Here is a 26,883-nt window from a genome sequence, read left to right on the forward strand (position 1 = left end):
GTTAGCCTTCCAAGTATCCTGGACTACAGGCGTGTTCCACCAAGGCTAGCTCATTATTTTATTTTGTGTGGAGATGCTGTGTCACTTTGTTGCCCAGACTGGTCTTGAAGTTTTGACATGTGTCAATCCGCCTGCCTCAGCTTGGCCTCCCAAAGTGTTGGGATTACAGGCGTGAGCCATTATGCCCAGCCTTTTGTTTTGTTTTGTTTTTGTTTTTTTCTTGAGAAAGGGTCTTACTCTGCTACCCAGGCTGGAGTACAGTGGTACAGTCATAGCTCACTGTAACCTCGAGCTACTGGGCTCAAGCATTCCTCCCACCTCAGCCTCCCAAGGAGCTGGGATTATATGCATGAGCCACCATGCTTGCCTATTAATTTTTTTTTTTTTTTTTTTTTTTAAGAAATGGAGTGTCCCTATATTGCCCAGGCTGGTCTCGAATTTTTGGCCTTAGGCATTCTCCTGTCTCAGCCTCTAATTGCTACTTCCTGGTATATTGGATTTAGGCCTTATTTATTAACCATTAACCATAAGCCAAGGAAGCTGAGGATTTACCTGTCTCCTCACTCCCTTACTCCCACCACAAACATGCACATTTTCTGCTCTCCAATCTCCTCGCTAGTAATTATGTCACAATTTTGGTTAGGTTGTATTCAGGGTTTACACTATAAGATTTTAAGGACTGTATAAATACTCTTCACAGCTATGTTATTGTGATACCTTGCCTTTCCTGCTGAACATTTTGTTTTTCTTGGAGTAAATAATCGCATTTTTAGGGGGATGGGGCTGGACTTGATTTTATTATGTAATTATTCCCAGGTCAACAGTAAAGGTTACTTAAATTTTCTTAATCTCCTTTCAGCGTGTCTGGCCTTCTAGATATTCCGTCACTTTCATCTTGAAGGAATTGCTCCTTGAGCCCTCTGACACTATTCCACTCTAAGCGTGTTGCTCTCTGGGCTTGCTGCACTGATGTCTTGGGCTTTTTCCTCCCCATCATCCTGGGAATTCTTTTTGCCTCTTACTGTGTTGGATCTTCTTATTTCCTGAATTCTACATCTGTGTTTTTGTTTTACTTCCTTCCTTTAGTGAAACACATTCTAGTAGCATTTTTTATTTTAATTTTTTTCTAAATTTTTAAAAATTGAGGCCGTACACGGTGGCTCAGGCCTGTAATCCCAGGTCTTTGGGAGGCTGAGGCAGGCAGATGACTTGAGGCCAGGAGTTCAAGACCAGCCTGGGCAATATGGTGAAACCCCGTCTCTACTAAAAATACAAAAATTGACAAAGTATGGTGCCACTCACCTGTAATCCCAGCCACTCGGGAGGCTGAGGCACAAAACTCACTTGAACTAGGGAGACAGAGGTTCAGTAAGCGTGGATCACTCCCCTGCACTCCAGCCTGGGCGACAGAGGAGTCTCTGTCTCAAAGACCAAGAAGCAGAGAAACAAACAAAAAGTACAAAGATGTGCACAGAAAATGACACACAACTCAAACGTGAAGGAAAAAGATTTTTCTGCAGCAGAATACGGTTTATCAAGTGCCTTAGCACCACGGATGAAACTAGACAAATTCTAAGCCATATTATCATGAATTTTCAAAACATTGGAGCCAAAGGAAAAATCTTACATGCTATCAGAGGTTGGGAGAAACAGGTGTTACATGAATATTCAAGAGTTAAATGGGTCCGTGGCTCATGCCTATGATCCCAGCACTTTGGGAGGCCAAGGTGGGAGAATTACTTGAGCCCAGGAGTTCAAGACCAGCCTGGGCAAAAAAGTGAGACGTGTCTCAATTTTTTTTTTTTTTTTTTTTTTTTTTGAGATGGAGTCTTGCTGTGTCATTCAGGCTGGAGTGCAGTGGTGTGATCTCGGCTCACTGCAAGCTCCGCCTCCCAGGTTCATGCCATTCTCCTGCCTGAGCCTCCTGAGTAGCTGGGACTACAGGCACCAGCCACCACGCCTGGCTAATTTTTTGTATTTTTTAGTAGAGACGGGGTTTCACCATGTTAGCCAGGATGGTCTCAATCTCCTGACCTCGTGATCTGCCCACCTCAACCTCCCAAAGTGCTGGGATTACAAGGTGAGCCACCGCGCCTGGCCTATTCTTTTTTTTTTTTTTTTGAGACGGAGTCTCACTGTGTCACCCAGGCTGGAGTGCAGTGGCACTGTCTCTGATCTCAGCTCACCTCAACCTCCACCTCCCAGGTTCAAGCAATTCTCCTGCCTCAGCCCCCTGAGTAGCTGGGATTACAGGTGCGTGCCACCATGCCTGGCTAATTTTTGTATTTTTGTAGGGATAGGGGTTTTGCCATGTTGGCCAGTCTGGTCTTGAACTCCTGACCTTAGGTAATCTGCCCACCTCCAAAAGTGCTGGGATTACAGGCATGAACCACCACGCCCAGCCTTCATTTACTCTTAAAATTGAACTTTCTCAGGCTCTTTTTTTTCCCCCTTCTCTTCTAATGCCTTTCACACCATCATTTGCTTAAAAGGAAGCTTTCATGTGTCCAAGGTATAGATTACGATGTTGTCTTTGCAGCTGTTGATCAAGAACAAATCTTACATAAGATTGCTCTGAGCATCTGCTTCCTTTTCTCTCTGTGACCTAAACTCTCCCCTTCCTGGCAACCAGAATAGAGATCATCAGTTAGAAAATATTGAATAATCGTGAAATATTTAAATAGAGATTAGTTTAATTTGAAATGTACAAGTATTCAGCATATGCTATTTATATATGTGCATTCATGGATGTTTGTGTATGTGGTCTTTTGTGTGTGTGTGTGTGTGTGTTTCTCTTGATCCACCACCACCCCATTCACCAGCCTGACAGAGGACAGTGTTTCCAGAAGGAATGTAATTCATGCGCATTTTTTTCATGTTAAGTTTTATAAGAAGACCAAACAGCTGCCAGTCCTAGTAAAATGCTGTGAAGAGATCCAGCCACATCAGTGGAAGCCACCTATAGAGAGAGAAGAACACCGGCTCCCATTCTGGTTAAAGGTACAGCCCTCTTCCTTGAAGTCTGTAGGAGGCAGAAGGTCACTGAAAGTTCTGAGAGAATATCAAGGGCTTCCTTAATCGTCTAATGCTTTAGTTGTAGAACTAGGACTTTAGAAATCTTCCTGATTCACCTTTCTTCCCTTACTTTTCTGCCCTTCTCTGGGTGATTCTACAGCATTTTCAAAATAATAGGTAAAATAATAATTTGCTAAAGGAAATTCACAGAAGTTTCTAAAGTGTATAATTAGAATGTGGTCTTTGTAGATTTGATATGCAGAGATACCCTTCTTGGAAACATGCCTTGACACTGTCTAAGGTCTCTAAAACTTAGAAAGCCCTATTGTTTTTCCCAAATTCTTTTTTTGTTGTTGTTTTGTTTTGTTTTTGAGACAGAGTCTTGCTCTGTCCACCCAGGCTAAGGTGCGATCTCGGCTTCTCGCAACCTCTGCCTCCCGGGTTCAAGTGATTCTCCTGCCTCCGCCTCCTGAGTAGCTGGGATTACAGGCACATGCCACCACACCCAGCTAATTTTTGTATTTTTAGTAGAGATGGGGTTTCACCGTGTTGGTCAGGCTCATCCTGAACTCCTGACCTCAAGTGATCTGCCCACTTCAGCCTCCCAAAGTGCTGGGATTACAGGCGTGAGCCATTGTGCCAAGCCTCTTTTTCCCAAATTCTGACATATGCTGGATCAGAGTGTTCTTGTTTCCAATAGGCCAGTCTGCCATCCATCCAGGAAGAACTGCGGCACATGGCTGATGGTGCTAGAGAGGTAGGAAATGTGACTGGAACCACTGAGATCAACTCAGATCGAAGCCTAGAAAAAGACAATTTGGAGTTGGGGAGTGAAACTCGGTACCCGCTGCTATTGCCTAAGGGTGTAGTCCTGAAACTGAAGCCAGTTGCCACCCGTTTCCCCAGGAAGGCTTGGAGACAGAAGCGTTCATCAGTCCTGAAGCCCCTCCTTATCCAACCCAGCCCCTCTCTCCAGCCCAGCTTCAACCCTGGGAAAACACCAGCCCGATCAACTCATTCAGAAGCCCCTCCGAGCAAAATGATGCTCCGGATTCCTCACCCAATACAGCCAGCCACTGTTTTACAGACAGTTCCAGGTGTCCCTCCACTGGGGGTCAGTGGAGGTGAGAGTTTTGAGTCTCCTGCAGCACTGCCTGCTATGCCCCCTGAGGCCAGGACAAGCTTCCCTCTGTCTGAGTCCCAGACTTTGCTCTCTTCTGCCCCTGTGCCCAAGGTAATGCTGCCCTCCCTTGCCCCTTCTAAGTTTCGAAAGCCATATGTGAGACGCAGACCCTCAAAGAGAAGAGGAGTCAAGGCCTCTCCCTGTATGAAACCTGCCCCTGTTATCCACCACCCTGCATCTGTTATCTTCACTGTTCCTGCTACCACTGTGAAGATTGTGAGCCTTGGCGGTGGCTGTAACATGATCCAGCCTGTCAATGCAGCTGTGGCCCAGAGTCCCCAGACTATTCCCATCACCACCCTCTTGGTTAACCCTACTTCCTTCCCCTGTCCATTGAACCAGTCCCTTGTGGCCTCCTCTGTCTCACCCTTAATTGTTTCTGGCAATTCTGTGAATCTTCCTATACCATCCACCCCTGAAGATAAGGCCCACGTGAATGTGGACATTGCTTGTGCTGTGGCTGATGGGGAAAATGCCTTTCAGGGCCTAGAACCCAAATTAGAGCCCCAGGAACTATCTCCTCTCTCTGCTACTGTTTTCCCGAAAGTGGAACATAGCCCAGGGCCTCCACTAGCAGATGCAGAGTGCCAAGAAGGATTGTCAGAGAATAGTGCCTGTCGCTGGACCGTTGTGAAAACAGAGGAGGGAAGGCAAGCTCTGGAGCCGCTCCCTCAGGGCATCCAGGAGTCTCTAAACAACCCTACCCCTGGGGATTTAGAGGAAATTGTCAAGATGGAACCTGAAGAAGCTAGAGAGGAAATCAGTGGATCCCCTGAGCGTGATATTTGTGATGACATCAAAGTGGAACATGCTGTGGAATTGGACACTGGTGCCCCAAGCGAGGAGTTGAGCAGTGCTGGAGAAGTAACAAAACAGACAGTCTTACAGAAGGAAGAGGAGAGGAGTCAGCCAACTAAAACCCCTTCATCTTCTCAAGAGCCCCCTGATGAAGGAACCTCAGGGACAGATGTGAACAAAGGATCATCAAAGAATGCTTTGTCCTCAATGGATCCTGAAGTGAGGCTTAGTAGCCCCCCAGGGAAGCCAGAAGATTCATCCAGTGTTGATGGTCAGTCAGTGGGGACTCCAGTTGGGCCAGAAACTGGAGGAGAGAAGAATGGGCCAGAAGAAGAGGAAGAAGAGGACTTTGATGACCTCACCCAAGATGAGGAAGATGAAATGTCATCAGCTTCTGAGGAATCTGTGCTTTCTGTCCCAGAACTCCAGGTGAGAGCTGGAGAATATTCTCAAGTATTTCGTGGACTCAGTAATATGTTTCACTTATTGATATGCCACCTGCTTGCTTGCTGCACTATGGATAGTCCTAAAATCATTTGTATTTGATTTGTGAATGCATTATGGGACATGATTGTGGTGTTGAGGTGAAATGAGATGGAAAGGATGAAATTTTACTTATTATATTAAACTCGTTTACACATTAAATTGAATCACCTGACCATACTTTAAATGCCTTAAAAAATAGTAATAGGCTGGGCTTGGTGGCTCACTCCTGTAGTCCCAGCACTTTGGGAGGCTGAGGTGGGTGGATCACAAGGCCAGGAGTTTCAGACTGGCCTGGCCGACGTGGTAAAACCCCATCTATATTAAAAATCACAAAAATTAGCCAGGCATGGTGGCGGACACCTGTAATCCCTGCTGCTTGGGAGGCAGAGGCAGGAGAATCGCTTGAGCCCGAGAGACAGAGGTTGCAGTGAGCCGAGATCACGTCATTGCTCTCCAGCCTGGGCAACAGAGCAAGGCTCTGTCTCAAAAAAAAAAAAAAAAAAAAAAAAAAAATAGTAAATAGCTGGGCACGGTGGCTCACGCCTATAAATCCCAGCACTTTGGGAGGCCAAGGCGGGCAGATCACCTGAGGTCGGGAGTTCAAAACCAGCCTGACCAACATGAAGAAACTCCATCCCTACTAAAAATACAAAATTAGCTGGGCGTAGTGGCACATGCCTGTAATCCCAGCTACTCAGGAAGTTGAGGCAGGAGAATTGCTTGAACCGGGGAGGCAGAGGTTGCGGTGAGCCAAGATTGCACCATCGCACTCCAGCCTGAAAACTATCTTCAGGTTACAGAAGTTTGTAAAAGGGAACTTCTTCCCCTCTCCTGCTGTCAGGCCGAATGTCAGCTATCACTGGGATTTCTTTTTTTTGTCTTGTTTTGTGTGTGGTTTTTTTTTGTGTTTTTTTTTGTTTGTTTGTTTTTGTTTTTGTTTTGAGATGGAGTCTTACTCTGTCTCCCAGATTGGAGTGCAGTGGCATAATTTCAGCTCACTGCAACCTCCACCTCCCGGGTTCAAGCAATTCTCATGCCTCAACCTCCCAAGTAGCTGGGATTACAGGCATGTACCACCATGCCTGACTAATTTCTGTATTTTTAGTAGAGACGTGGTTTCATCATGTTGGCAAGGCTGGTCCTGAACTCCTGGCCTCAAGTGATCCACCCACCTCGGCCTCCCAAAGTGTCAGGATTACAGGCGTGAGCCACTGTACCTGGCCCATTGCTGGGATTTCATAACTCAAGGAATTCCCCTCAAGACAGCTGTAGTGGGCTCCCCATTGTTTAACTTCAGATTATCCTGATATAGCTTTGTGTTGTTTGCAATTCATGAGCCACTAAGAGCCATTATAAGTACTCTTCGGAGGGTTTTACAGGAAACAATGGAGAAACTGACTTGGCTGGCATCTGAAAGGCGCATGAGTCAGGAGGGTGAGTCTGAAGAAGAGAATTCTCAGGAGGAGAACTCTGAGCCAGAAGAAGAGGAGGAAGAAGAAGCAGAAGGAATGGAAAGCCTGCAGAAAGAGGATGAAATGACGGATGAAGCAGTTGGAGACTCTGCTGAGAAGCCTCCTTCTACTTTTGCCTCACCTGAGACTGCTCCAGAAGTGGAGACCAGCAGAACTCCACCAGGTGAGCTAGGCAAACCTATACTGAAGGACCATTCTCACTTAACCTCATTGTCTAGAGGACAGTGTGCAGGGTGGGTAGCTTATAAACCAGGTGGAGGATTTCCAGAGGAAACCCTCTGGATCTCTTCTGCAACCCCACTCCCCCAAAACATGTTTAATGTGGTATCTTTGTGGAGAACAGATACTCAGAAATTTTTAATTCGATTCTCATCCGTTGCTAGATTTATATTAGCTTCGTTCACTTTCTTTCTTTTTTTTTATTTTTTTATTTTTTTTTGAGACGGAGTCTTGCTCTGTCGCCCAGGCTGGAGTGCAGTGGTGCGATCTCGGCTCACTGCAACCCCTGCCTCCCAGGTTCAAGCGATTCTCCTGCCTCACCCTCCTGAGTAGCTGGGATTACAGGCATCTGCCCCCACACCCAGCTAATTTTTGTATTTTTAGTAGAGGTGGGGTTTTACCATGTTGGTCAGGCTGGTATCGAACTCCTAACCTTATGATCCACCCGCCTCGGCCTCCCAGAGTGCTGGGATTACAGGCGTGAGCCACTGTGCCTGGCAGTTCACTTTGTTAAACTGATTGTTACCTTATCTGTCATGTGTGGGGCTAAGACCCATGTTTATTTCAGAAAACACTGCTTGTTCCTCATCAAGACATAGTCTCTCAAAAGCACTACAGAAGCCACACTTGCTCTTTAGACTTCCTTTCTCAATATGAAGTAGCTGATTATCTTGTTGTCATCCCAATTAAGGCAGTTACACTGCAGACTCTGCGTAAAGCTGACTTGACGGACTTAGTTCTCATACCATTTTCCCAAAAACCTTTTCCTTGAATTGCTCCATAATATTGAATAGGATTTGGCTGGGGTGGTGCATGTGGTGGAATGGGAAGAGCATGGGTTGCAGGGACAGGGAAACAATCCTTTTCATGTGTGCTACAAGGAGAGAGCATCAAAGCTGCTGGAAAAGGCCGGAACAATCATCGAGCTCGCAACAAGCGGGGAAGTCGGGCTCGGGCCAGCAAGGACACCTCCAAGCTGCTGTTGCTGTATGATGAGGACATTCTCGAGCGAGATCCACTCAGGGAGCAGAAGGACTTGGCCTTTGCCCAAGCTTATCTGACCAGGGTAGGCAAATGCTGCTTCCTGTTATTGCCAGTCTCTATGAATGTGGCTGCTTCTTCAAGGGAGATGTTTTTCAAAATAAAGTCTGTTTTTCAGGCTATGCAACAGGCTTCATATTCCTCTATCTTGGCTTTTCTGGCAAAAGATCTCTGTGACAGAACCACAAGGAGACATAGAATTCAATCATAAGTGTGTTTATTGTTAGTACCCTGCCATCATCCTTCTGTTGACCAGAGATTGGCAGAAAGATGATACCACCATCATCAGTGGGAGGTTGTGACTTTACTGGGTGCGCTGATAAGGACCTTTATAGAACCTTTGGCTTGAGAAGAAAGATAGTGGGTACACTGGCCAGCAAGTGGATTTCAGGGAAATACATTGCTCTTAAGACATGAACCAGCTGGGCGTGGTGGCTGACACCTATAATCCCAGCACTTTGGGAGGCCGAGGTGGGTGGATCACCTGAGGTCAGGAGTTAGAGACCAGCCTGACCAACATGGTGAAACCCTGTCTCTACTAAAATACAAAAATTAGCCGGGTGTGGTGGTGGGCGCCTGTAATCCTAGCTATGGGGGAGGCTGAGGCACAAGAATCACTTGAACCTGGGAGACGGAGTTTGCAGTGAGCCGAGATCGCACCACTGCACTCCAGCCTTGGTGACAGGGCGAGACTCTGTCTCAAAAAAAAAAAAAAAAAAATGAACCAGGCTGGGCGTTGTGGCCCTTGCATATAATGCCAGCACTTTGGGAGGCTGGGGTAGGAGGATCCTTGAGTCCAGGAGTTCAAGACAAGACAAGCCTGGGCAACATAGGAGACCTCCATCTCTACAAAAATAAAAAAAAAAAAGTTAGCTAAGCATGGTGGTGCATGCCTGTGGTCCTAGGTACTTTGGGAGTCTGAGGTGGGAGGATCACTTGGGCCCAGGTGGTTGAGACTGCAGTGAGCCATGATTGCATCAGTGCACTCCAGCCTGGGCAACAGAATGAGACCCTGTCTCAAAAAAAAAAACAAAAAAAAAAACCACACATAAGCTAACCACTTCTTGGTAGTGTCCTGGAGAACTATGTCCTTCTCTTGGTAACCACCTGATTCCTTTATCCCCCTGGAAAGCAGAATACTGGCAATGATAATCATAGCTTTTTCTTATCCCCTAATGTTTTACTGACATTCCTAACTTATGTATTATTTACTCTCAAATTACGCCCATGCTGAAATACATGTACAAACACATGTTACCTATTTCATTATGGGGCTGTAATCAGTAAGGAAAGGTTAGGGCTGTGACCTAGAGAAAAGCATTGCTTGGTTTTGTGGGTAGAACTGTAGAACTTGGAAGATGATTTTTCACTTGCTCACTCTCAGAAAAAGATCTTTACCTTGCCTATTGCTCTGTGTCTTCCATTAACAGTCAGATGTTAAGATCTGTTGGAGGCACAGCCTCTGATGGATAATTCTTGGAGCTCTCTAACCATAACCCTGCCTGCTCCCTTGTACCCTTATTGCTTGTTGTGGCCCAAATAAAGGGTGTTGATGATTGAAAGTCTTCCCGTGTAGGTGCGAGAAGCCCTACAACATATCCCTGGCAAGTATGAAGACTTCCTTCAAGTCATCTATGAATTTGAGTCAAGTACCCAGAGACAGACAGCTGTAGATCTCTACAAAAGCCTGCAAATTCTGCTCCAAGACTGGCCTCAGCTGTTGAAAGACTTTGCTGCTTTCCTGTTACCTGAGCAAGCTCTGGCCTGTGGATTAGTAAGTGAATGGGGAAAAAAAGTACACTGGGACTTCTGGGTCAGAGTGAGACTGGGATTGAATGGGGTTGAATAAGACTGTTTCAGTCTCCCAGCTCCTTCCAGACACACAGCCGTCCCCTAGCCCAGAGTGATAAAAGCCTCTGTCTTTTCAGGGTATTATCTTTCCAATCCCATTCTCCCATTTTCTTTACATGATAAATGAGAGGGTTTTACCTATAGTTGCCAAAGGACACCTTAGGTGAGTCATATGCTCTCTGCTTCTCACTGGTATCAAGCCAGACATTCATTTAACAAATATTTGTTAGGTGCCTCCTAACTGTCAGGAATTCCTAGCAATTCCTGACCTCGATTGCTAGGAATATAGTAATTACAAAAGACTAAAATTCCTGCCCTCGTGGAGCTTACGTTATCATGAGGAAATTCAGATGATACTCCAGAAAACATATATATATATATATAGCATATATAAAATATAAATTATAAAAATAAATATAAACAGCAAAATATATAGTATACAATGTTTTATAGTGATCATGTTTTACAGAAAAATAAAGCAGGAAAGGAAACTAGAGGGGTGGTTTTATACACAGCGGTCTGGGAAGGCCACTGTGGTATGGTAACGTGTGAAATGTTGCAGAATAGGAGGCTAAACATGAGGGATATCCCAGTAGTCCTGGACTTATTGTCATAAAAATAGGAACAAAGGGAGGAACGGGATTATTCTAAGAGTTTTATTGGGGTTAAATGACAGTGGGGTAGTTCTGCATATAATGTGTGATGCCCATTTTCTCTTCTGGTATTATTATGAGGTTCCAATCAGTGTATATGTGAACAAAAAAAAAAAATTTTTTTTTTTTTGAGATGGAGTTTCACTCTTGTTGCCCAGGCTGGAGTGCAGTGGCGTGATCTCGGCTCACTGCAACCTCCGCCCCCTGGGTTCAAGCGATTTTCCTGCCTCAGCCTCCCGAGTAGCTGGGATTACAGGCATGCGCCACCACGCCTGGCTAACTTTGTATTTTTAGTAAAGACGGGGTTTCTCCATGTTGGTCAGGCTGGTCTCGAACTCCAGACCTCAGGTGATCTGCCCACCTCAGCCTCCCAAATTGCTGGGATTACAGGTGTGAGCCACCACACTTGGCCAAAAAAAATTTTTAAAGAGATAATGTCAGCCAGGTATGGTGGCTCACACCTGTTATCCCAGCACTTTGGGAGGCCAGCCTGGACAACATAGCAAGACCCCATCTTTACATAAAATAAAAAAATTAACTAACTGGGTGTGGTGGTGCACACCTTTGGTCCCAGCTATTTGGGTGGCTGAGGTGGGAGGACCACTTGAGCCTGAGAGGTTGAGGCTTCACTCAGCCATGATTGCTCCACTACACTCCAGTTTGGGTGACAAGAGCAAGACCTTGTCTCAAAAACAGAAAAGAGAGAGACAATGGCCAGGCACAGTGGCTGGCATCTGTAATCCCAGCACTTTGGGAGGCTAAGGTGGGAGGATCCCTTGTAGCCAGGAGTTTTGTTGTTGTTGTTTTATTGTTGTTGTTTTTTGAGGCAAAGTCTCACTCTGTCACCCAGGCTGGAGTGCAGTGGTGCGATCTCTACTTACTGCAACCTCTGCCTCCCAGGTTCAAGTGATTCTCCTGCCTCAGCCTTCCGGGTAGCAGGGATTACAGGCATGCACGACCGCACCTATCTAATTTATGTATTTTTAGTAGAGATGAGGTTTCACCATGTTGGTCAGGCTGGTCTCGAACTCTTGACCTCAGGTGATTTGCCTACCTCGGCTTCCCGAAGTGCTAGGATTACAGGCATCAGCCACCACAGCTGGCCTGTAGACAGGAGTTTGAGATGAGCCTGGACAACACAGGCCCCTGGGATCCTCCTGCCTTAGCCTCCCAAGTAGCTCGAGCTACAGGTGTACACCACGACCCCTGCCTAATTTTTAAATTTTTTTGTAGAGACGTAGTCTCAGTATGTTGCTGTTCTTGAACTCCTGGCCTTAAGCGATCCTCCTGCCTTGGCCTCCCAACATGGGATTACAGCTATGAGCCACCTTGTGCAGCCTGAAAATTCTTTGTAATATAAACTCTAAAGTATCATATGAATTTTGGTGTCTGATTTCACAATCCATAAAACAGCAAACAACTTGAAATATATACATCTCTTGAAGCTGTTGCTCACATCTTAATTGCTTTGGGTGGCTACCCACCAGTGGCCCAAGGTGGATGGAGATTAGGGTTTTTAATTAGATCTCATAGTTGTAAACTAGAATTTTAAACCAGGGTTCTGTCATCTCTTGTGTCCTAGTCCACTAGTTCTTATCCTTAGAACCCTCAAGTCCTGCTCTAGCTGTATCATGACTCCTCTTTTGCCCACTTTCCACTCTGGTAGTTTGAGGAGCAGCAGGCTTTTGAGAAGAGCCGCAAGTTCCTTCGGCAGCTGGAGATTTGCTTTGCAGAGAACCCCTCACACCACCAGAAGATTATCAAGGTCCTCCAAGGCTGTGCAGACTGCCTTCCCCAGGAGATCACCGAGGTATTCTTTCCTGTCCTGCTTTCTTCCTGTTGTCTTCCGGGCCTTAGGCCTTTCCCTTGTCTCTTTCCCCAACCTACTCCATACCTTTTTGCCTCTGGAGGCTCATGGGCTTCCTGGAGGAGAAGAAAAAGGCAAGGACTTTTCAGGCTCACCCAAAGCATAAAGCACTGGGATAGGGAGGGATTGCTACCTGAAACCGGAGCCTGTCTGATCTTCACAGGCTCAGGGATGCCATGGATGTCCTGGAAGGGATGTTCAGCGAAGGAGGTTCTGGGACCTGGGAGGGGCCCTACCTCCTTGCTCTGCTTGGAATAGTGCCCTAGCTGGAGATCAGTAGGGTGGAGTGGAGAGTGGAATCATTAGAAATCAAATCTAGTATTAGTACCCTTCCCCTATAGGCAGCTAAGGAGGAAGAGAAGGTTTTAGTATTCTTTGTTACCAGGCAGAGTCTCTGTGTGTTTCCCAGTTGACTGGGAAAGCAGAACATGGAAGTATGTGGGATTGATTGGGAAGGGCAGCCTAGAGAGGCTCTGGAGACTTCCTTTTTCCCTCTGTGACTCTCCTCAGCTCAAGACACAGATGTGGCAGCTCCTCAAGGGCCACGACCACCTGCAGGATGAGTTTTCTATCTTCTTCGACCACTTGCGCCCAGCAGCTAGCCGGATGGGTGACTTTGAAGAGATCAATTGGACTGAGGAAAAGGAGTATGAGGTATAGGACCTAAGGCTGCTGTAGCCTTATGAAGGGGGAAGGCCACACGTGGGAGGGATATTGGCCTGGTGTCTGTGCTCAGCAGCACCAACTCCTTCTCAGTTTGATGGCTTTGAAGAAGTGGCCCTGCCTGATGTGGAAGAAGAGGAGGAGCCTCCCAAGATACCCACAGCCTCAAAGAACAAGAGGAAAAAAGAGATCGGGGTCCAGAATCATGATAAGGTATTTTCTTTGTTTATTTGTTTGTTTTTGAGACAGAATCTCGCTCTGTCACCCAAACTAGAGTGCAGTGGCGTAATCTTGGCTCACTGCAACCTCCACCTCCCAGATTCAAGCGATTCTCCCACCTCAGCCTCTCAAGTAGCTGGAATTACAGACAGGCGCCAGCCACCATGCCCAGCAAATTTTTGTATTTTTAGTAGAGATGGATTTTCACTATGTTGGCCAGGCTGGTCTCGAACTCCTTACCTCAAGTGATCCACCTGCCTCGGCCTCCCAAAGTGCTGGGATTACAAGTGTGAGCCACTACGCCTGGCCTAAAATCATGATAAGGTATGCCAAGTTATTGAAAATTATCTGTGTTTCATGAATCAAGCCTTGCGTTTTCTCAGTAAACATTTCTGTGGCTTACTATGGCCCAAGGTTTCTAGTTCAAAGGCTCTAGGATCTGAGACGATCACGGAGAACAAACCAAAGGTCAGGCTGATACAGACATGCAGAGCCTTTGGGAAAACTGCAGTTGTTGCAGGGGCCCCAGGATTCCCTAGTTAGAAGGATTTGTTTCTTCCCCTTTTCTGTCTAGCTCAGAGTTATTACCCTTAATTCAACTTTTTTCATTTTTGCTCATGTGAGAAAATAGAGCCAATTGAGGATGAGCTTGTTATTAAAAAAAGAAAGTAGAACCAAGATTCCCCATATTAATAATAATGATAGCAGCTAATACTTAGTTGTATTACAAAGTGTCAGGCATTCTGGGAAGTATTTTAATGGATTATTGACACATTTAATTCTCACAGTAATCCTATGGAGAGATTCCTCTTGTTTGCATTTTACAGAAGACATAACTGAAGTGCAGAGAGGCTGTTGTCAGGGTCTCATATTTAGTAAGTGGTGGTGCTAGGATATGAACTCCTCAGGTAAGCCATCTGTGGAGTCTACTGGTTGTCACTGCTCTTCAAGCAGTATTTTTTTTTTTTTTTAAATTCATGTTTCCTGACCAAGCGTTTTTTCTCTTTTCTGGGGAGAAACTGCTTCTTAGTAGCTGTATGACCTTGGGAAACGTATTTAACCTCTCTTTGTTTCAGTTTCTTCATCATAAATTGGGATGATAATGGTACTTACTTACGTCTTGGGTTTATTAAACAGTGTCATTGAGTAGGCTTTCCATGGGTACAAAGTTCTCTCTGAAGGGGATTGGAAGAGATGGGAGAGCTGAAGGCACAGAGAGACAGAAACAAAGACATTATATCTCATGATGGAGCTCTCCAGTGATTTTGCCTCAGATTATGTCTGACTTAAATATTTCTTGAAACATCTGGGGCAATTGGGATATGTCAGTCTTTAGGTCATTTAGGGATTGTTTCAGGGATTCATAATAGGCCTTAATCTAGTTTGGGCTATTGATTTCCCCAGGCGATGTGAGGAGTTGATACATAAAAGAGGAAGGGGTCCGGGCGTGGTGGCTCATGCCTGTAATCCCAGCATTTTGGGAGGTCGACGTGGGTGGATCACTTGAGGACAGGAGTTCAAGATCAGCCAGAGTAACATTGCGAATTCCTATCTCTACTAAAAATACAAAAATTAGCCATAGGCTAGGTGCTGTGGCTTACACCTCTAATGCCAGCACTTTGCAAGGCCAAGGTGGGCGGATTACTTCAGGTCAGGAGTTCGAAACCAGCCTGGTCAACATGGCGAAATCCCATCTCACTGAAAATACAAAAAAAATTAGGCTTAGTGGCATGCGCCTGTAATCCCAGCTACTTGGGAGGCTGAGACATGGGAATCGCTTGATCCCGGGGAGTGGAAGTTGCGCTAAGCTGAGATCACGCCACTGCACTCCAGCCTGGGAGAGAGAGCGAGACTCCATCTCAAAAAAAAAAAAAAAATTAGGCGTGGTGGTGCGCAGTCCCAGCTACTTGGGAGGCTGAGGTGGGAAAATCACTTGAGCCCAGGAGGCAGAGGTTGCAGTGAGCCATGAATGTGACACTGCACTGCAGCCTGGGTGACAGAGCCAGACCTTATCTCAAAAAAAAAAAAAAAAAGCATGGGGAGAGGGTGGGCTGTGTTGTGTTCATATGGCTCACAACTTTAGCTTCCTCTCTTGGTACCAAAAATACGGCCAGGCACAGTGGCTCATGCCTGTAATCCTAGCACTTTGGGACGCTGAGGGAGGGCAGATCAAGAGGTCAGGAGTTCGAGACCAGCCTGACCAACGTGGTGAAACCCTGTCTCTACTAAAAATACAAAAATTAGCTGGGTGTGGTGGCGCATACCTGTAATCCCAGTTACTCAGGAGCCTGAGGCAGGAGAATCCCTTGAACCTGGGAGGCAGAGGTTGCGGTGAGCTGACATTGTGCCACTGCAACCCAGCCTGGGCCACAGAGCGAGACTCTGTCTCAAAAAAAAAAAAAAAAAAAAAAACAACTTGGCAGCTAATCAAGCCCAAGTATCTCCTAGGAGACTGAATGGCCAGATGGGGCCAAGGACTGTGCCTGCTCCTGCCATGAAGGAGGTCCAGATTCCAAGCTGAAGAAGAGCAAAAGGCGGAGCTGTAGCCACTGTAGCAGCAAGGTGAGGAAAGTATCAAGGGTCCCGAGGGTATCAGAGCTGCTGGGGGATTGTTTGCTACCAAGAATTGTACCTTACTGAATTCCTAAAAAGGCACATATATAAATAACATTCAGTATACACATATGTGTACATATGCAAAATAAATGGAATCTGCTAGAAATACGTGATAGATTTTGTTTTTTAAAGAGAATTCTGTGAGTAAAGCTTTTGGAATTGGACAAACAAAATACCAGTTAAAATATTTCCCTCAGATATTAGAAAATGAAATAAACCTCTGTCGTGAAAATAGTCTCTACAGGTAATCCTGGTTCTCTAGAATGGAGTTGGTTGGCAGGAAAAACACAGTTCTTGGTGAGAGAAGGAGTTGTGGAATCCAATACTCTATTCGGGGCCATTTAAAATCCTTGGAGCAGGGAGGCAGAGGTTGCAGTGAGCCATGATGATACCACTGAGCTCCAGCCTGGGTGACAGAGTGAGACCGTGTTTAAAAAAAAAAAAAAAAAATCAAATCCTTGGAGGAGTAGCTGGGCAACAGGGCACTCAGGAGGCTCAGGTGGGAGGATCACTTGAGCCGAGGAGTCTGAGGCTATAGTGTACCACCATGGTCATGCCTGTGTAAACAGCCACTGCACTCCAGCCTGGGCAAGATAATCTGTGTCATCTGAGACCCTGTCTCTGTCTATCTTTTCTTTTTGTTTGTCATTAGAGACAGAGTCTTACTATGTTACCCAGGCTGATCTTGAACCCTTGGGCTCAAGTGATCCTCACACCTTAGCCTCCCAAGTAACTAGGTTTATAGGCATGTACCACTGCACCCAGTTGAAACTCTGTCAACAAAATTGTTGGAGCAGACATGCATGTGGGTTGACTTGGTGAGCATCAGGCAGGGCTTCTTCCTTTGGTGGGCCCCAACCAAAGACATAGGCAGTCAGAACACCTTTGACCTGGAAGACCATCCCTGCAGGTCTGTGACAGCAAATCCTACAAGAGCAAGGAGCCCCATGAGTTGGTGGGCAGCAGCCCCCACCGAGAGGCTAGTCCTATGCCTGGTGCTAAGGAAGCTGGGCAGGGCAAGGATATGATGGAAGAGGAAGCCCCAGAGGAGCGGGAGAGCACTGAGGCCACCCAGAGCAGGACTGTCAGGACCACCAGAAAGGGAGAGATGCCTGTTTCAGGTGAGTGATTTGCCAACGCAGCCCTTCTGTTCCTCAGTCTCGTTATCCTGTACTCCAGACAGGAACCTCCATGAGCCTGGATAAATAGCCTTTTCAGGGATGGATATACCACCTCTTTCACTGATGGACCCATAGGAAGCCCTTCTGTTGTTCAGGCTTTTTCTATCATATGGCCTCACTCCTCTTGCAGAATTAAGAATGCCACAAATTTCATGCAATTCAACATTGTCTTGTGTTTTATTCCAAAAACCCTTCCCCCTATCTCCAAATCTAGTGTAATCTACATCCTAAAGACTGGGCCGTTCTCAGCTTTGGCAGTAGGACTTTATATCTTTGCATAAGTGACATTATGCCCCCCACCTCCACCCAACTCTTTTATTATTTATATTTTCTTGTAGAGATGGGGTCTCACCATATTGCCCAGGCTAGTCTCAAACTCCTGGCAGTCCCACCACTTTGGCTTCCCAAAGTGCAGACATTATAGGTGTGAGCCACCATGCCCAGCCCTCTTTTTTATTAGAATTTTTGCACAGTACCTGGCCACAGGTAATTTCTCGTGCTTAGGTGCATCTTGATCCTGACAGTACCCTGAGATCCTTATTTCCCTCCTAAGCAGGATTGGCAGTGGGGGGCACTTTGCCATCCCCTCGAGAAGTGACTCTTACAGAACGGCTCCTCCTGGATGGCCCACCACCTCATTCACCAGAGACTCCTCAATTTCCCCCCACAACTGGAGCTGTACTGTACACTGTTAAGAGAAACCAGGTTGGGCCTGAGGTTCGCTCCTGCCCCAAGGCATCCCCCAGACTTCAGAAAGAGAGGGAGGGCCAAAAGGCAGTGAGTGAGTCAGAGGCTTTGATGCTGGTCTGGGATGCATCAGAAACTGAGAAATTGCCTGGTACCGTGGAACCCCCTGCTTCCTTCCTGAGTCCTGTTTCCTCAAAGACCAGAGATGCAGGGAGAAGACATGTATCCGGGAAACCAGACACTCAAGAGAGATGGCTGCCCTCAAGCAGAGCTAGGGTGAAGACAAGAGACAGGACGTGCCCTGTCCATGAATCTCCATCAGGAATTGACACCTCAGAGACTTCTCCCAAAGCCCCTAGAGGGGGTTTGGCTAAAGACAGTGGAACACAGGCCAAGGGTCCAGAGGGGGAACAGCAGCCAAAGGCCACAGAAGCTACGGTGTGTGCCAACAACAGCAAGGTCAGCTCCACTGGGGAAAAGGTTGTCCTGTGGACAAGGTAGGTAAGGGTGGATGACGTGTGTTTGGAAAAGAGCATAGACCACATCCATGTGGCTCCCTAGGGTTAATCATGATACCTGGGTTACAGGGAAGCTGACCGTGTGATCCTCACCATGTGCCAGGAGCAAGGGGCACAGCCACAGACCTTCAGCATCATCTCCCAGCAGCTGGGAAATAAGACCCCTGCTGAGGTAGGTGCGGGTTGGGGTGAAGACCTGGCAAAAAGAGGTGGCCAACTAAGAGACAGAAAGGCCAAAGAAGGAGTTTTCATATCCAAGATAATAAGTGGTTTTTGTAAAGGTTTGATCTAAGGAAAGGCTTGACTCATCAGGGTGGTAGTGGTTCTAGAAGAGAAAGGACACTAGATTTTGAGGATTTTTAAATTTTTATTCATTTATTTATTTTAGACGCAGTTTCACTCGTCGCCTAGGCTGGAGTGCAGTGGCACAATCTCAGCTCACTACAACCTCCACCTCCCAGGTTCAAGTGATTGTCCTGCCTCAGCCTCTCCCAAAGTAGCTGGGATTACAGGCACCCACCACCATGCCAGGCTAATTTATTTATTTTTAGTAGACACGGGGTTTCACCATGTTGGCAAGGCTAGTCTTGAACTCCTGACCTCAGGTTATCCACCTGCCTCAGCCTCCCAAAGTGCTGGAAATAGGTGAGATACTGCGCCCGGCCAGGATTTTAAAGTGGAAGCCCCAGTTTCCATTCTAGTTTTGTTTTTAGGAGGCGTGTGACTTTGGGCAAAACATTTAGCCTCTTGAGTTTCCTTATCTATAATGACATAGCTCTCCCAACCTTGCTATGAGGAATAAACAAGAGATTTTTCAAATCAGTATATAGTGCTTCATAAATGTTAACATTGTTACAAAGCATCAGTGAGGCTGGGCGCAGTGGTTCATTCTTGTAATCCCAACACTTTGGGAGGCCGAGGTGGGTGGATCACCTGAGGTCAGGAGTTTGAGACCAGCCTGGCCAACATGGTGAAACCCCATCTCTACTAAAAATATAAAAACTAGTCAGGCGTGGTGGTGGGCGCCTGTAATCCCAGCTACTCTGAAGGCTAAGGCAGGAGAATTGCTTGAACCCAGGAGACGGAGGTTGCAGTAAGCCGACACAGTGCCACTGCACTCCAGTCTCAGCAACAGAGAGAGACTCCGTCTCAAAAACAAAAAAAAAAGACCAGTGAATACAGCCCTCCTCCTTTCTTAGGTTTCCCACCGTTTTCGAGAACTCATGCAGCTCTTCCACACTGCCTGTGAAGCCAGCTCTGAGGATGAGGATGATGCAACCAGTACCAGCAATGCAGACCAGCTGTCTGACCATGGGGACCTTCTGTCTGAAGAGGAGCTGGATGAATGAGACTCTGGGAATCATCTACACAGGACCAAACCCAACAGGCGCCCTGGCACCGGGGAGGCGGGTAGTTGTACTCTGCTTGTACAGTCCTTGAGCCCAGTTTACAGATCTGGAGAGCAGGAGGCCAGGACAAGGACAAAGGCTGGAGGATGGAGTAGGACCCAGGGGCTCTGCCATCCTAGGCATCATTCAAGGTCTTTTATGAAGACTTTACAGATGTCCTCTGTAAATAGCATCGAGAGTGGAGTTCAGCTCCTTTCTCTACTTTTTTTTGGTCTGATGGCACATATTTATTGTTCTGTGGTCTAATCACAGTGTTTCTAAATGTAAAAAGTGCATATGTTGGTGTAGCTAGTCCCGCGACATTGAGCTCCTCTGCATGAAGACACTGGGCTCCTGCATCCAGCTGTTTTTATTGCAAACTAGCTCCTTTCTCCCACACTGGGAACTTTAGTCCACGAGGCTGTCACCATCCTGGTAGCACTGGGCCAGGCTTTGTAGCTCCTGCAGCAGCTCTGCTACGTCATCGTGCTCCACTCCAGCATCCATGAAGCTGGCCCAGCGCCGCAAGTCGAGTTTGGTGAGGTCTCTGGCCAAGGCTTCCAGGGTCTGGTGCAGGGACGAAGAGGAACACAGTGCCCCAAACACTGGGATGCTCTCCACTGCTGTGGAGGGAGAGGAAACAGAGACCTGTAGATGGATGATTATTCTGCCCTGGGACTCTGCCAAACTGATAAGGAAGTCCAACCTTAGTAGACTTGATTGTAAACTCAACAAATTTGGTGTATTGTCCCCTTAGTACACCAGTACTCCAGAGGAAGAATGCTTTTCTTGGGAGCCATAGGGTGAATAAAGGAATGTTTAACTGTGGACTTTTTCAGCACTTTTAATCCAGGAATGGAGAGAGTAAAAACTCTCCCATACTTGAAATCTCAGTTTTCTTCACCTCCTACATACCTGCTCCCTTGGGGGAACCATCCAGAACCATACCCGGTGGACTGCAGCTTGAGAAGAGGTGGGGGTAAGGAGGAGCCACCCTGCAGGGAGTCAGCAGCAGATGGGAAGAACTGTGGGGGCAGAGAACAGCCATTAAGTGCGTAAGAAGTCAAGGGAGGGTTGCGGTTGGCAAGAAGGGCAGGAGCAACCGTTACACTGACCTCATGACTCCAGGCTGCTGCTGTTGTAAATACTGAGCCAAGATTTGTTCCCCAGTGGTACATGCATGAAGGGCAGAGGGTGGAGGTGTCCCTGGGGTGAGCTGGCTGCCAGAACAAAGCCAAAACCACCATTAGTCTGTGGCAGCATGAATAACAAACTAAGAATTCTTTTTCTTTTTGAGAGAGAGTTTTGCTCTTGTTGCCCAGACTGGAGTGCAATGGTGTGATCTCGGCTCACTGCAACCTCCACCTCCCAGGTTCAAACAATTCTTCTGCCTCATCCTCCCAAGTAGCTGGGATTACAGGCATGTGCCACCATGCCTGGCTAATTTTATGTTTTTAGTAGAGATGGGGTTCACCATGTAGGTCAGGCTGGTCTCGAATTCCTGGCCTCAGGTGATCTGCCCACCTCAGCCTCCCAAAGTGCTGGGATTACAGGCGTCAGCCACCATGCCTAGCCCAAGAAACTTAAGAATTTTTATGTTATCAGGCCATCAGCTGGATCAAGATATTCAAAGCCCTTTTTTTTTATCCTTTTTTAAGGGGTGGGGAGGGAACAACATCATTAGAATGCCCGAGAAATTAGGGGGAAAAGGACATGAAACAAAAATCTGACAAGGACTCCTAAGGACCAACAGCTCTCACCTTGTGTGGCATGCTCTGTCTATACCCCTCAGCACCACTGACTGGGCAAAGCAACGTGTTCCAGAAGGCTCCCCACATGCAGACAGTTGGGTCCATGGCGTGGCTCCTCCAAACTGCATCAGGGAATCAGGAAGGGACTGGCCTGGAGCCAAGGGGAAAGGGATGATTGCTCCTGCTGTCACCACTTAAAGAGAAGGAAGAGAACACGTTATAGGACATTTTCTCAGCACTGACCCAACCCCTCACAAAGCTTCATACCTTTTTCCCACAGAAGCTCAGCATGTCAGCCAGATGAACCATGGAAACTGGAGAGGAACACAGGTGATAAGGAACAGTGACTGTGTCCAGGGCTGTAGCCAGGATGGCACTGCAGTGGAAGGGCAGAATGGCCTGTAAGAAGACACCAAGACGGGCACTTGGCCTCGGGCCTGGAAAAGAATGTGTGGAGGCAGAATGTTAACACCAGAGAGACCCAGGGGACGAATCAGGGGTATGTTTGACCCCAGGCTGGACAAGCATAGGACAGTGTGATCTGAGAGGCCACATCACAGCTGAGTTCAAGCTCGGGCCTCAGGAACAGAGCCAGTAACAGACAGCGGCTGACTGGGAGCATGAGGAGGCCCTGTAGCCTGCTGCAGTCAGAACAAGAGCACCGAGACTTACATCATAATGCAGGTAAGGGAAGTTGACAGGTGGCTCAGGTCGCAGGCCCAGGCTCCCACCCAAGGACAAGGGGCAGACGAGAGCTGTGAGCAGTCAGGTGCACGAGACCAAAAGCTGTGTTTAATAGACGATAGATGTTTCTCTGGGCCTCCTGGTGAAGAAAAAGAGCAGTTTGCATTAAGCAACTCTCCCACTGGGATTCGAATGTTTACTCCTCCAAGTTCCACTCACTCCACGATGGTAGGGACCAGGTAGCAGGCCCCAAGTTATTATTCCCCATCCCGAATATTCATCTTGTAGCAGCTCTGCCGCCTTCGCGCCTACCCCAGAGAAGCCATCGTGCAGGTCACACAGGATCTGGAAGCCCTGGGCGGGGGTGAGTGACGAAAGATAATTAGCAGGATGAGAAGAGCTTCCACCCTGGAGTGCACATTGCCACGCCACTACCTGCAGGTAGTCACATTCCTCCACGTAGAAGTGCAGCCTGTCCTCCAGCTCTTCCTGGTACTTGGATTCCTTTAGGACACTTTCCCCTTGGCCAAAAGCCTCCAGCCGACCTGCTTCCCTGCCACAAGTAAACACGATCCAAGACTTACATCTCTTCCCTCAACTCCTCAGCCTCTTGTCCTGGGGAAGGGCAGGGAAGATGGCCTCAAGAGCCTCATCCTGCATTGGTGGGGACCCATGTTTCTTGCCTCAAAGCCTCTGGGGTCCCCATACCCATCGTGGTTGTACTTCTGAATCATACAGATGCTCCGGGGATGGAGATGGACTCTGAGGAAGTCTGACCAGACCCTGATGCTGGCCTCTGTAGGGATAAGTGGTTTTGGAGTTGTAGCGGTGGTGAGTGGTGAGGAACCTGAAGACAAGCAGAGGAAATGTACCTTTCTCCACGTTTCTGCTCTACCCAAACCCCCATCCATCAGTATCTGGAGAAGTCTCACCTTTGCCATTGGGAATGGATTTGACCCTCCAAACACCATCACTACTCAGCACTCCCTGGGAGGGGTCAGAAAAATCGACATTTAGTTCCAGGCAGTTTAGAGGCAAAGGTTGCTTCATCCTCCTTGAGTTGGCTGGCCACAGCGCATAGCTTCCTTTCTGTTCACCGAGTCGCAGTCCTTAGGAAAAGGAGTGCTTTTTCCAAAAATACCATTCTAAGACATTTAAAATGATTAAAATCCCCGTTTACCTGCCCCTATGGAGACCCTTGGGTTGTAGCACTGGGTTAAAAAGTTCAGGACAGAGGCCCTCACCTCTGCACTCAGAAAGTCTTGGAGATAAGGGTTCTTGGGATAGAGTTCCTCTTTGTGTGTGGTGAGCTTCCCCTGCCTGAAAGAGTTTGGAGATTGATCAAAGAAACTGCACTCTGATCAGTTATCCAGCGTTCTGCGTACATACACGATCCCCACCCTTATCCATACATCAGTTACACACCATGCTATTGCAGCATCCAACTGTTTGTCCCTGTAGAGTCCACCTTCCTCTTTTAGGGAGCTCAAACTACCTGTACAGAAATAACAGAGACAATGTTAGGTCAAAGCCTGGGCACCCTTCCCCTCCAGCTAACCTTCCTCTGATCACCTGACAACCTGCTGTCACCATCTCTCCAGCACTTGGCTCTTCCAAGCTTTCTGGGATATACACTAGTTGGGGGAAAAACCTTGGCTTAGGAGAATCTAGATTCCATCTTTCGGTTCCCAGCTTAGTCATTAGCTGTGGGACGCGGGGGGAACCACATCCAGGGGTCTGACAGGAGTGCTGCAGTTCAAGTCCTCACTGTCTCCAGGGCCTAGCAGCCTATTCCCGAAGTGGCTCTTGAGCAACTGTCGTGGGCCCCTCGAGTGTTGGCATGTTGTGCTCAGCTCCTCATCTCCGGTCCTGGAGCTCGGTAAGGTGGGAGGGTCTTGAAGATAGCAGCGCAAGGACTAGGCACGCGGAAGGGAAACGGGCTGACTCTGCCACCACCTCACCCTTCAGATCCATGAGGATGAGTCGCGGCGTGTAGGTCTCCTGGCCGTGCAGCGTCCGGCCCGTACGATACAGGACGTCGGGGCACAGCTCTCCCGGGGGCTCCTTGGCATCGGTCGCTCAGCCCAGCGCAGCATCCTGGGGAAGCAGAGAGGACGAGGCAGGCCGGCTGATCGTCGGGAGTGTAGATCCCGAAGGGCCCCTCGGGGGCAGTTGCCCGCCGACCTCACCTGCTGGTTCCACCAGTGCGCGCCCACGAAACCGGCAAAACGTCCCAACTGCAGTGTGAGCACCTCCTGGGCCCCGCCCGCCATACTGCGCTGGTCCACGGGGCCGCAGCGCCCTAGCCTCGCTGCTCCTAGCCGATTGGCTAGGCAGGCGCGTGGGCGGGTGTTATTCTCGGCGACTTATTGGTCCGCAAACACATCCTTTCCCGTTGGAGAAATGATGCGCCGATCCTTTCCTACCTCTTCCTAGACGTGGCCCAGTCCGGCTTCTCTGTGGTTGCCTGCGAGAGGCGGGGCTCCACGGGCCACGCCGTTGCTACTGCTCCACGCTGGAGCGGGGTGGGCGCTGTCTCCGCCGCTGACTTGGGTCCGCCAGGGCGCGGGCCGCGGAAGGCTCTGCCTCGTACTTCCCTTGAGGTCTTATCTCTTCTTACAGATCTCTCCGCTGGCTGATAGCTCCCCGGGCAAAAATGAAACCTTGCCAGAATAGCGGAAGCTCCGCTAAAGGCTCCCATGCCCCCTCATCTCTTCAGAAGTCACACGGATCACGACTCTTCAGAAGTCCACAGATCCCTGTGGACTGACCTAGCTATCATATCTGTATCATTTACATGTATTAATCTATCTCTGTGTATGTAACACCTTATGTAAATAGAGTATTGGCGTCTGTCTTTTGCTCAATATGGTTTATGCAATTTATGTTTTTGCATATATATTTTTCATCTCTGTGGAATAGTCCATTGTATGAATACACCACCACCGATCTATTCTAAAGAATGAATATATTCTGCTGATAATAGCTTTTGGGATTGTTTCCATTGTTTCCAATTTTGGCCTGTTAGGTGCTATGATTAACATCCTTGTGTATATTTAGAAAGATAAAGCAAATATTGGCCGGGCGCTAAGCCTCATGCCTGCATTCCCAGGTTTTGGGAGGCTGAGGCAGGAGGATCGCTTGAGTCCAGAAATTCCAAACTGGGCAACCTAGTGAGACACCAGCCCCCAACTCCCTATAAAATAATATTTCAAAAAGTTAGCCAGGCGACTCACATCTGTAGTCCCAACTGGAGGCTGAGATGGGAGGATTGCTTGGGCCCAAGAATTCGAGGCTACAGTGACCTGTGATCGCACCACTGCACTCCTGTCTGGGCGACAGAGCGAGACCCTGTCTCAAAAAAATACAGATAAAACAAAAAATTAAAAAAAATGTGGCCAGGCACGGTGGCTCAAGCCTGTAATCCCAGCAGTCTGGGAGACCGAGGTCGGCGGACCACTGAGGTCAAGAGTTGTAGACCAACTTGGCCAACATAGTGAAACCCGTCTCTACTAAAAATACAAAAATTAGCTGGGCATGGTGTTGGGCGCTTGTAATCCCAGCTACTCCGGAGGCTGAGGTAGGAGAATCACTTGAACCCCGGAGGTGGAGATTGCAGTGAGCTGAGATAGCACCACTGCACTCCAAACTGGGTGACAGATCAAGACTCCGTCTGAAAATAAAAAATAAAATCTTAGCCTCTCTTGTCTATTCTGAGCTCCTTGTAATTCCATATTTATTTAGTCTTATTTATTTATTTTGAGACAGGGTCTCACTCTCTTGCCCAGGCTGGTGTGCAGTGGTGCAATCTCGGCTGACCGCAGCCTCAACCTCTTGGGCTGAAGCGATCCTCCCACCTCAGCCTCCTGCATAGCTGCAATTACAGGCATGGACCACCACCACCTGGCTAATTTTTTTATTTTTTGTACATATGGGGTTTCACCGTCTTGCCCAGGCTGGTCTCAAACTCCTGAGCTCCTGAGCTCAAGTGATCTGCCCACCTCGGCCTCCGAAAGTGTTGGGATTACAGGTGTGAGGCACTGTGCGCAGCTACCATTTCACTTCTAAGTATGATGTGGGCTGAAAAGTTTCTGTAGGTACTCTGACAGCTTAAGGAAGTTCTGTATTCCTGTTTTGCTAAGAATTTTGGTCATGAATAGATTTGAATGTTTTTTACAGCTTTCTCCGCACTAAGATAATTACATTATTTTATCATTCCTTTGTTGCACTAATGAATACATCTGATTTTCATGTAATACTATCTTGCATTCCTAAAATTATCCCAAACTCATTTATGTTGATTATCCTTTTAAAATATTGGATCTGGGTTTGGCGTAGTAGCTCATGCCTGTAATCCCAGCACTTTGGGAGGCTGACGCGGGTGGATCACCTGAGGTCAGGAGTTCGAGACCAGCCTGGCCAACATGACAAAACCCCCTCTCTACTAAGAATACAAAAATTAGCCGGAGTCTCGTCCTGTCGCCCAGGCTGGAGTGCAGTGGCACGATCTCAGCTCACTGCAACCTCCACTTCCCGGGTTCAAGCGATTCTCCTGCCTCAGACTCCTGAGTAGCTGGGATTACAGGTATGC

At 47.6% G+C, this 26,883-nt stretch overlaps 2 protein-coding genes and 1 long non-coding RNA gene across 11 annotated transcripts in view; 2 read left to right on the plus strand and 1 right to left on the minus strand.

Annotated features, from left to right (window-relative positions):
• Positions 1-20,685, plus strand: part of GON4L (gon-4 like) — a 109,923-nt gene extending 89,238 nt beyond the window's left edge. For 7 of the 9 annotated variants that reach the window (XM_034937113.3, XM_063604640.1, XM_034937112.3 and 4 more), the window contains 13 exons: positions 2,884-3,000; positions 3,716-5,425; positions 6,862-7,117; positions 8,055-8,239; positions 9,791-9,988; positions 12,385-12,528; positions 13,096-13,239; positions 13,342-13,461; positions 15,916-16,029; positions 16,994-17,204; positions 17,821-18,448; positions 18,539-18,641; positions 19,669-20,685. In XM_034937113.3, coding sequence (XP_034793004.3) covers positions 2,884-3,000; positions 3,716-5,425; positions 6,862-7,117; positions 8,055-8,239; positions 9,791-9,988; positions 12,385-12,528; positions 13,096-13,239; positions 13,342-13,461; positions 15,916-16,029; positions 16,994-17,204; positions 17,821-18,448; positions 18,539-18,641; positions 19,669-19,818 — 4,080 coding nt within the window. In that variant the 3' untranslated portion in view covers positions 19,819-20,685. Of the gene's footprint in view, positions 1-2,883; positions 3,001-3,715; positions 5,426-6,861; positions 7,118-8,054; positions 8,240-9,790; positions 9,989-12,384; positions 12,529-13,095; positions 13,240-13,341; positions 13,462-15,915; positions 16,190-16,993; positions 17,205-17,820; positions 18,449-18,538; positions 18,642-19,668 lie in introns of those variants that run through there. The other 2 variants (XM_055100477.2, XM_063604654.1) reach the window with 2 other exon arrangements.
• LOC100988711 (misato mitochondrial distribution and morphology regulator 1) lies at positions 20,242-24,565 on the minus strand. Its single transcript, XM_063604685.1, is given in 15 exon segments — positions 20,242-20,477; positions 20,773-20,882; positions 20,973-21,077; positions 21,618-21,800; positions 21,874-22,007; positions 22,281-22,362; positions 22,364-22,431; positions 22,512-22,646; positions 22,728-22,845; positions 23,001-23,139; positions 23,225-23,279; positions 23,537-23,612; positions 23,718-23,787; positions 24,254-24,389; positions 24,482-24,565. Coding segments are annotated over 15 exon segments (1,707 nt in total). The 3' UTR covers positions 20,242-20,265.
• LOC134730462 (uncharacterized) lies at positions 21,889-25,278 on the plus strand. The gene is made up of 2 exons (XR_010112243.1): positions 21,889-22,292; positions 24,915-25,278. It is a non-coding gene; the product is annotated as an uncharacterized LOC134730462 (long non-coding RNA).
• The last annotated feature ends 1,605 nt before the right edge of the window (positions 25,279-26,883 follow it).

The sequence above is a fragment of the Pan paniscus genome, chromosome 1, assembly GCF_029289425.2.
Source record: "Pan paniscus chromosome 1, NHGRI_mPanPan1-v2.0_pri, whole genome shotgun sequence".
Classification (NCBI taxonomy): Eukaryota; Metazoa; Chordata; class Mammalia; order Primates; family Hominidae; genus Pan; species Pan paniscus.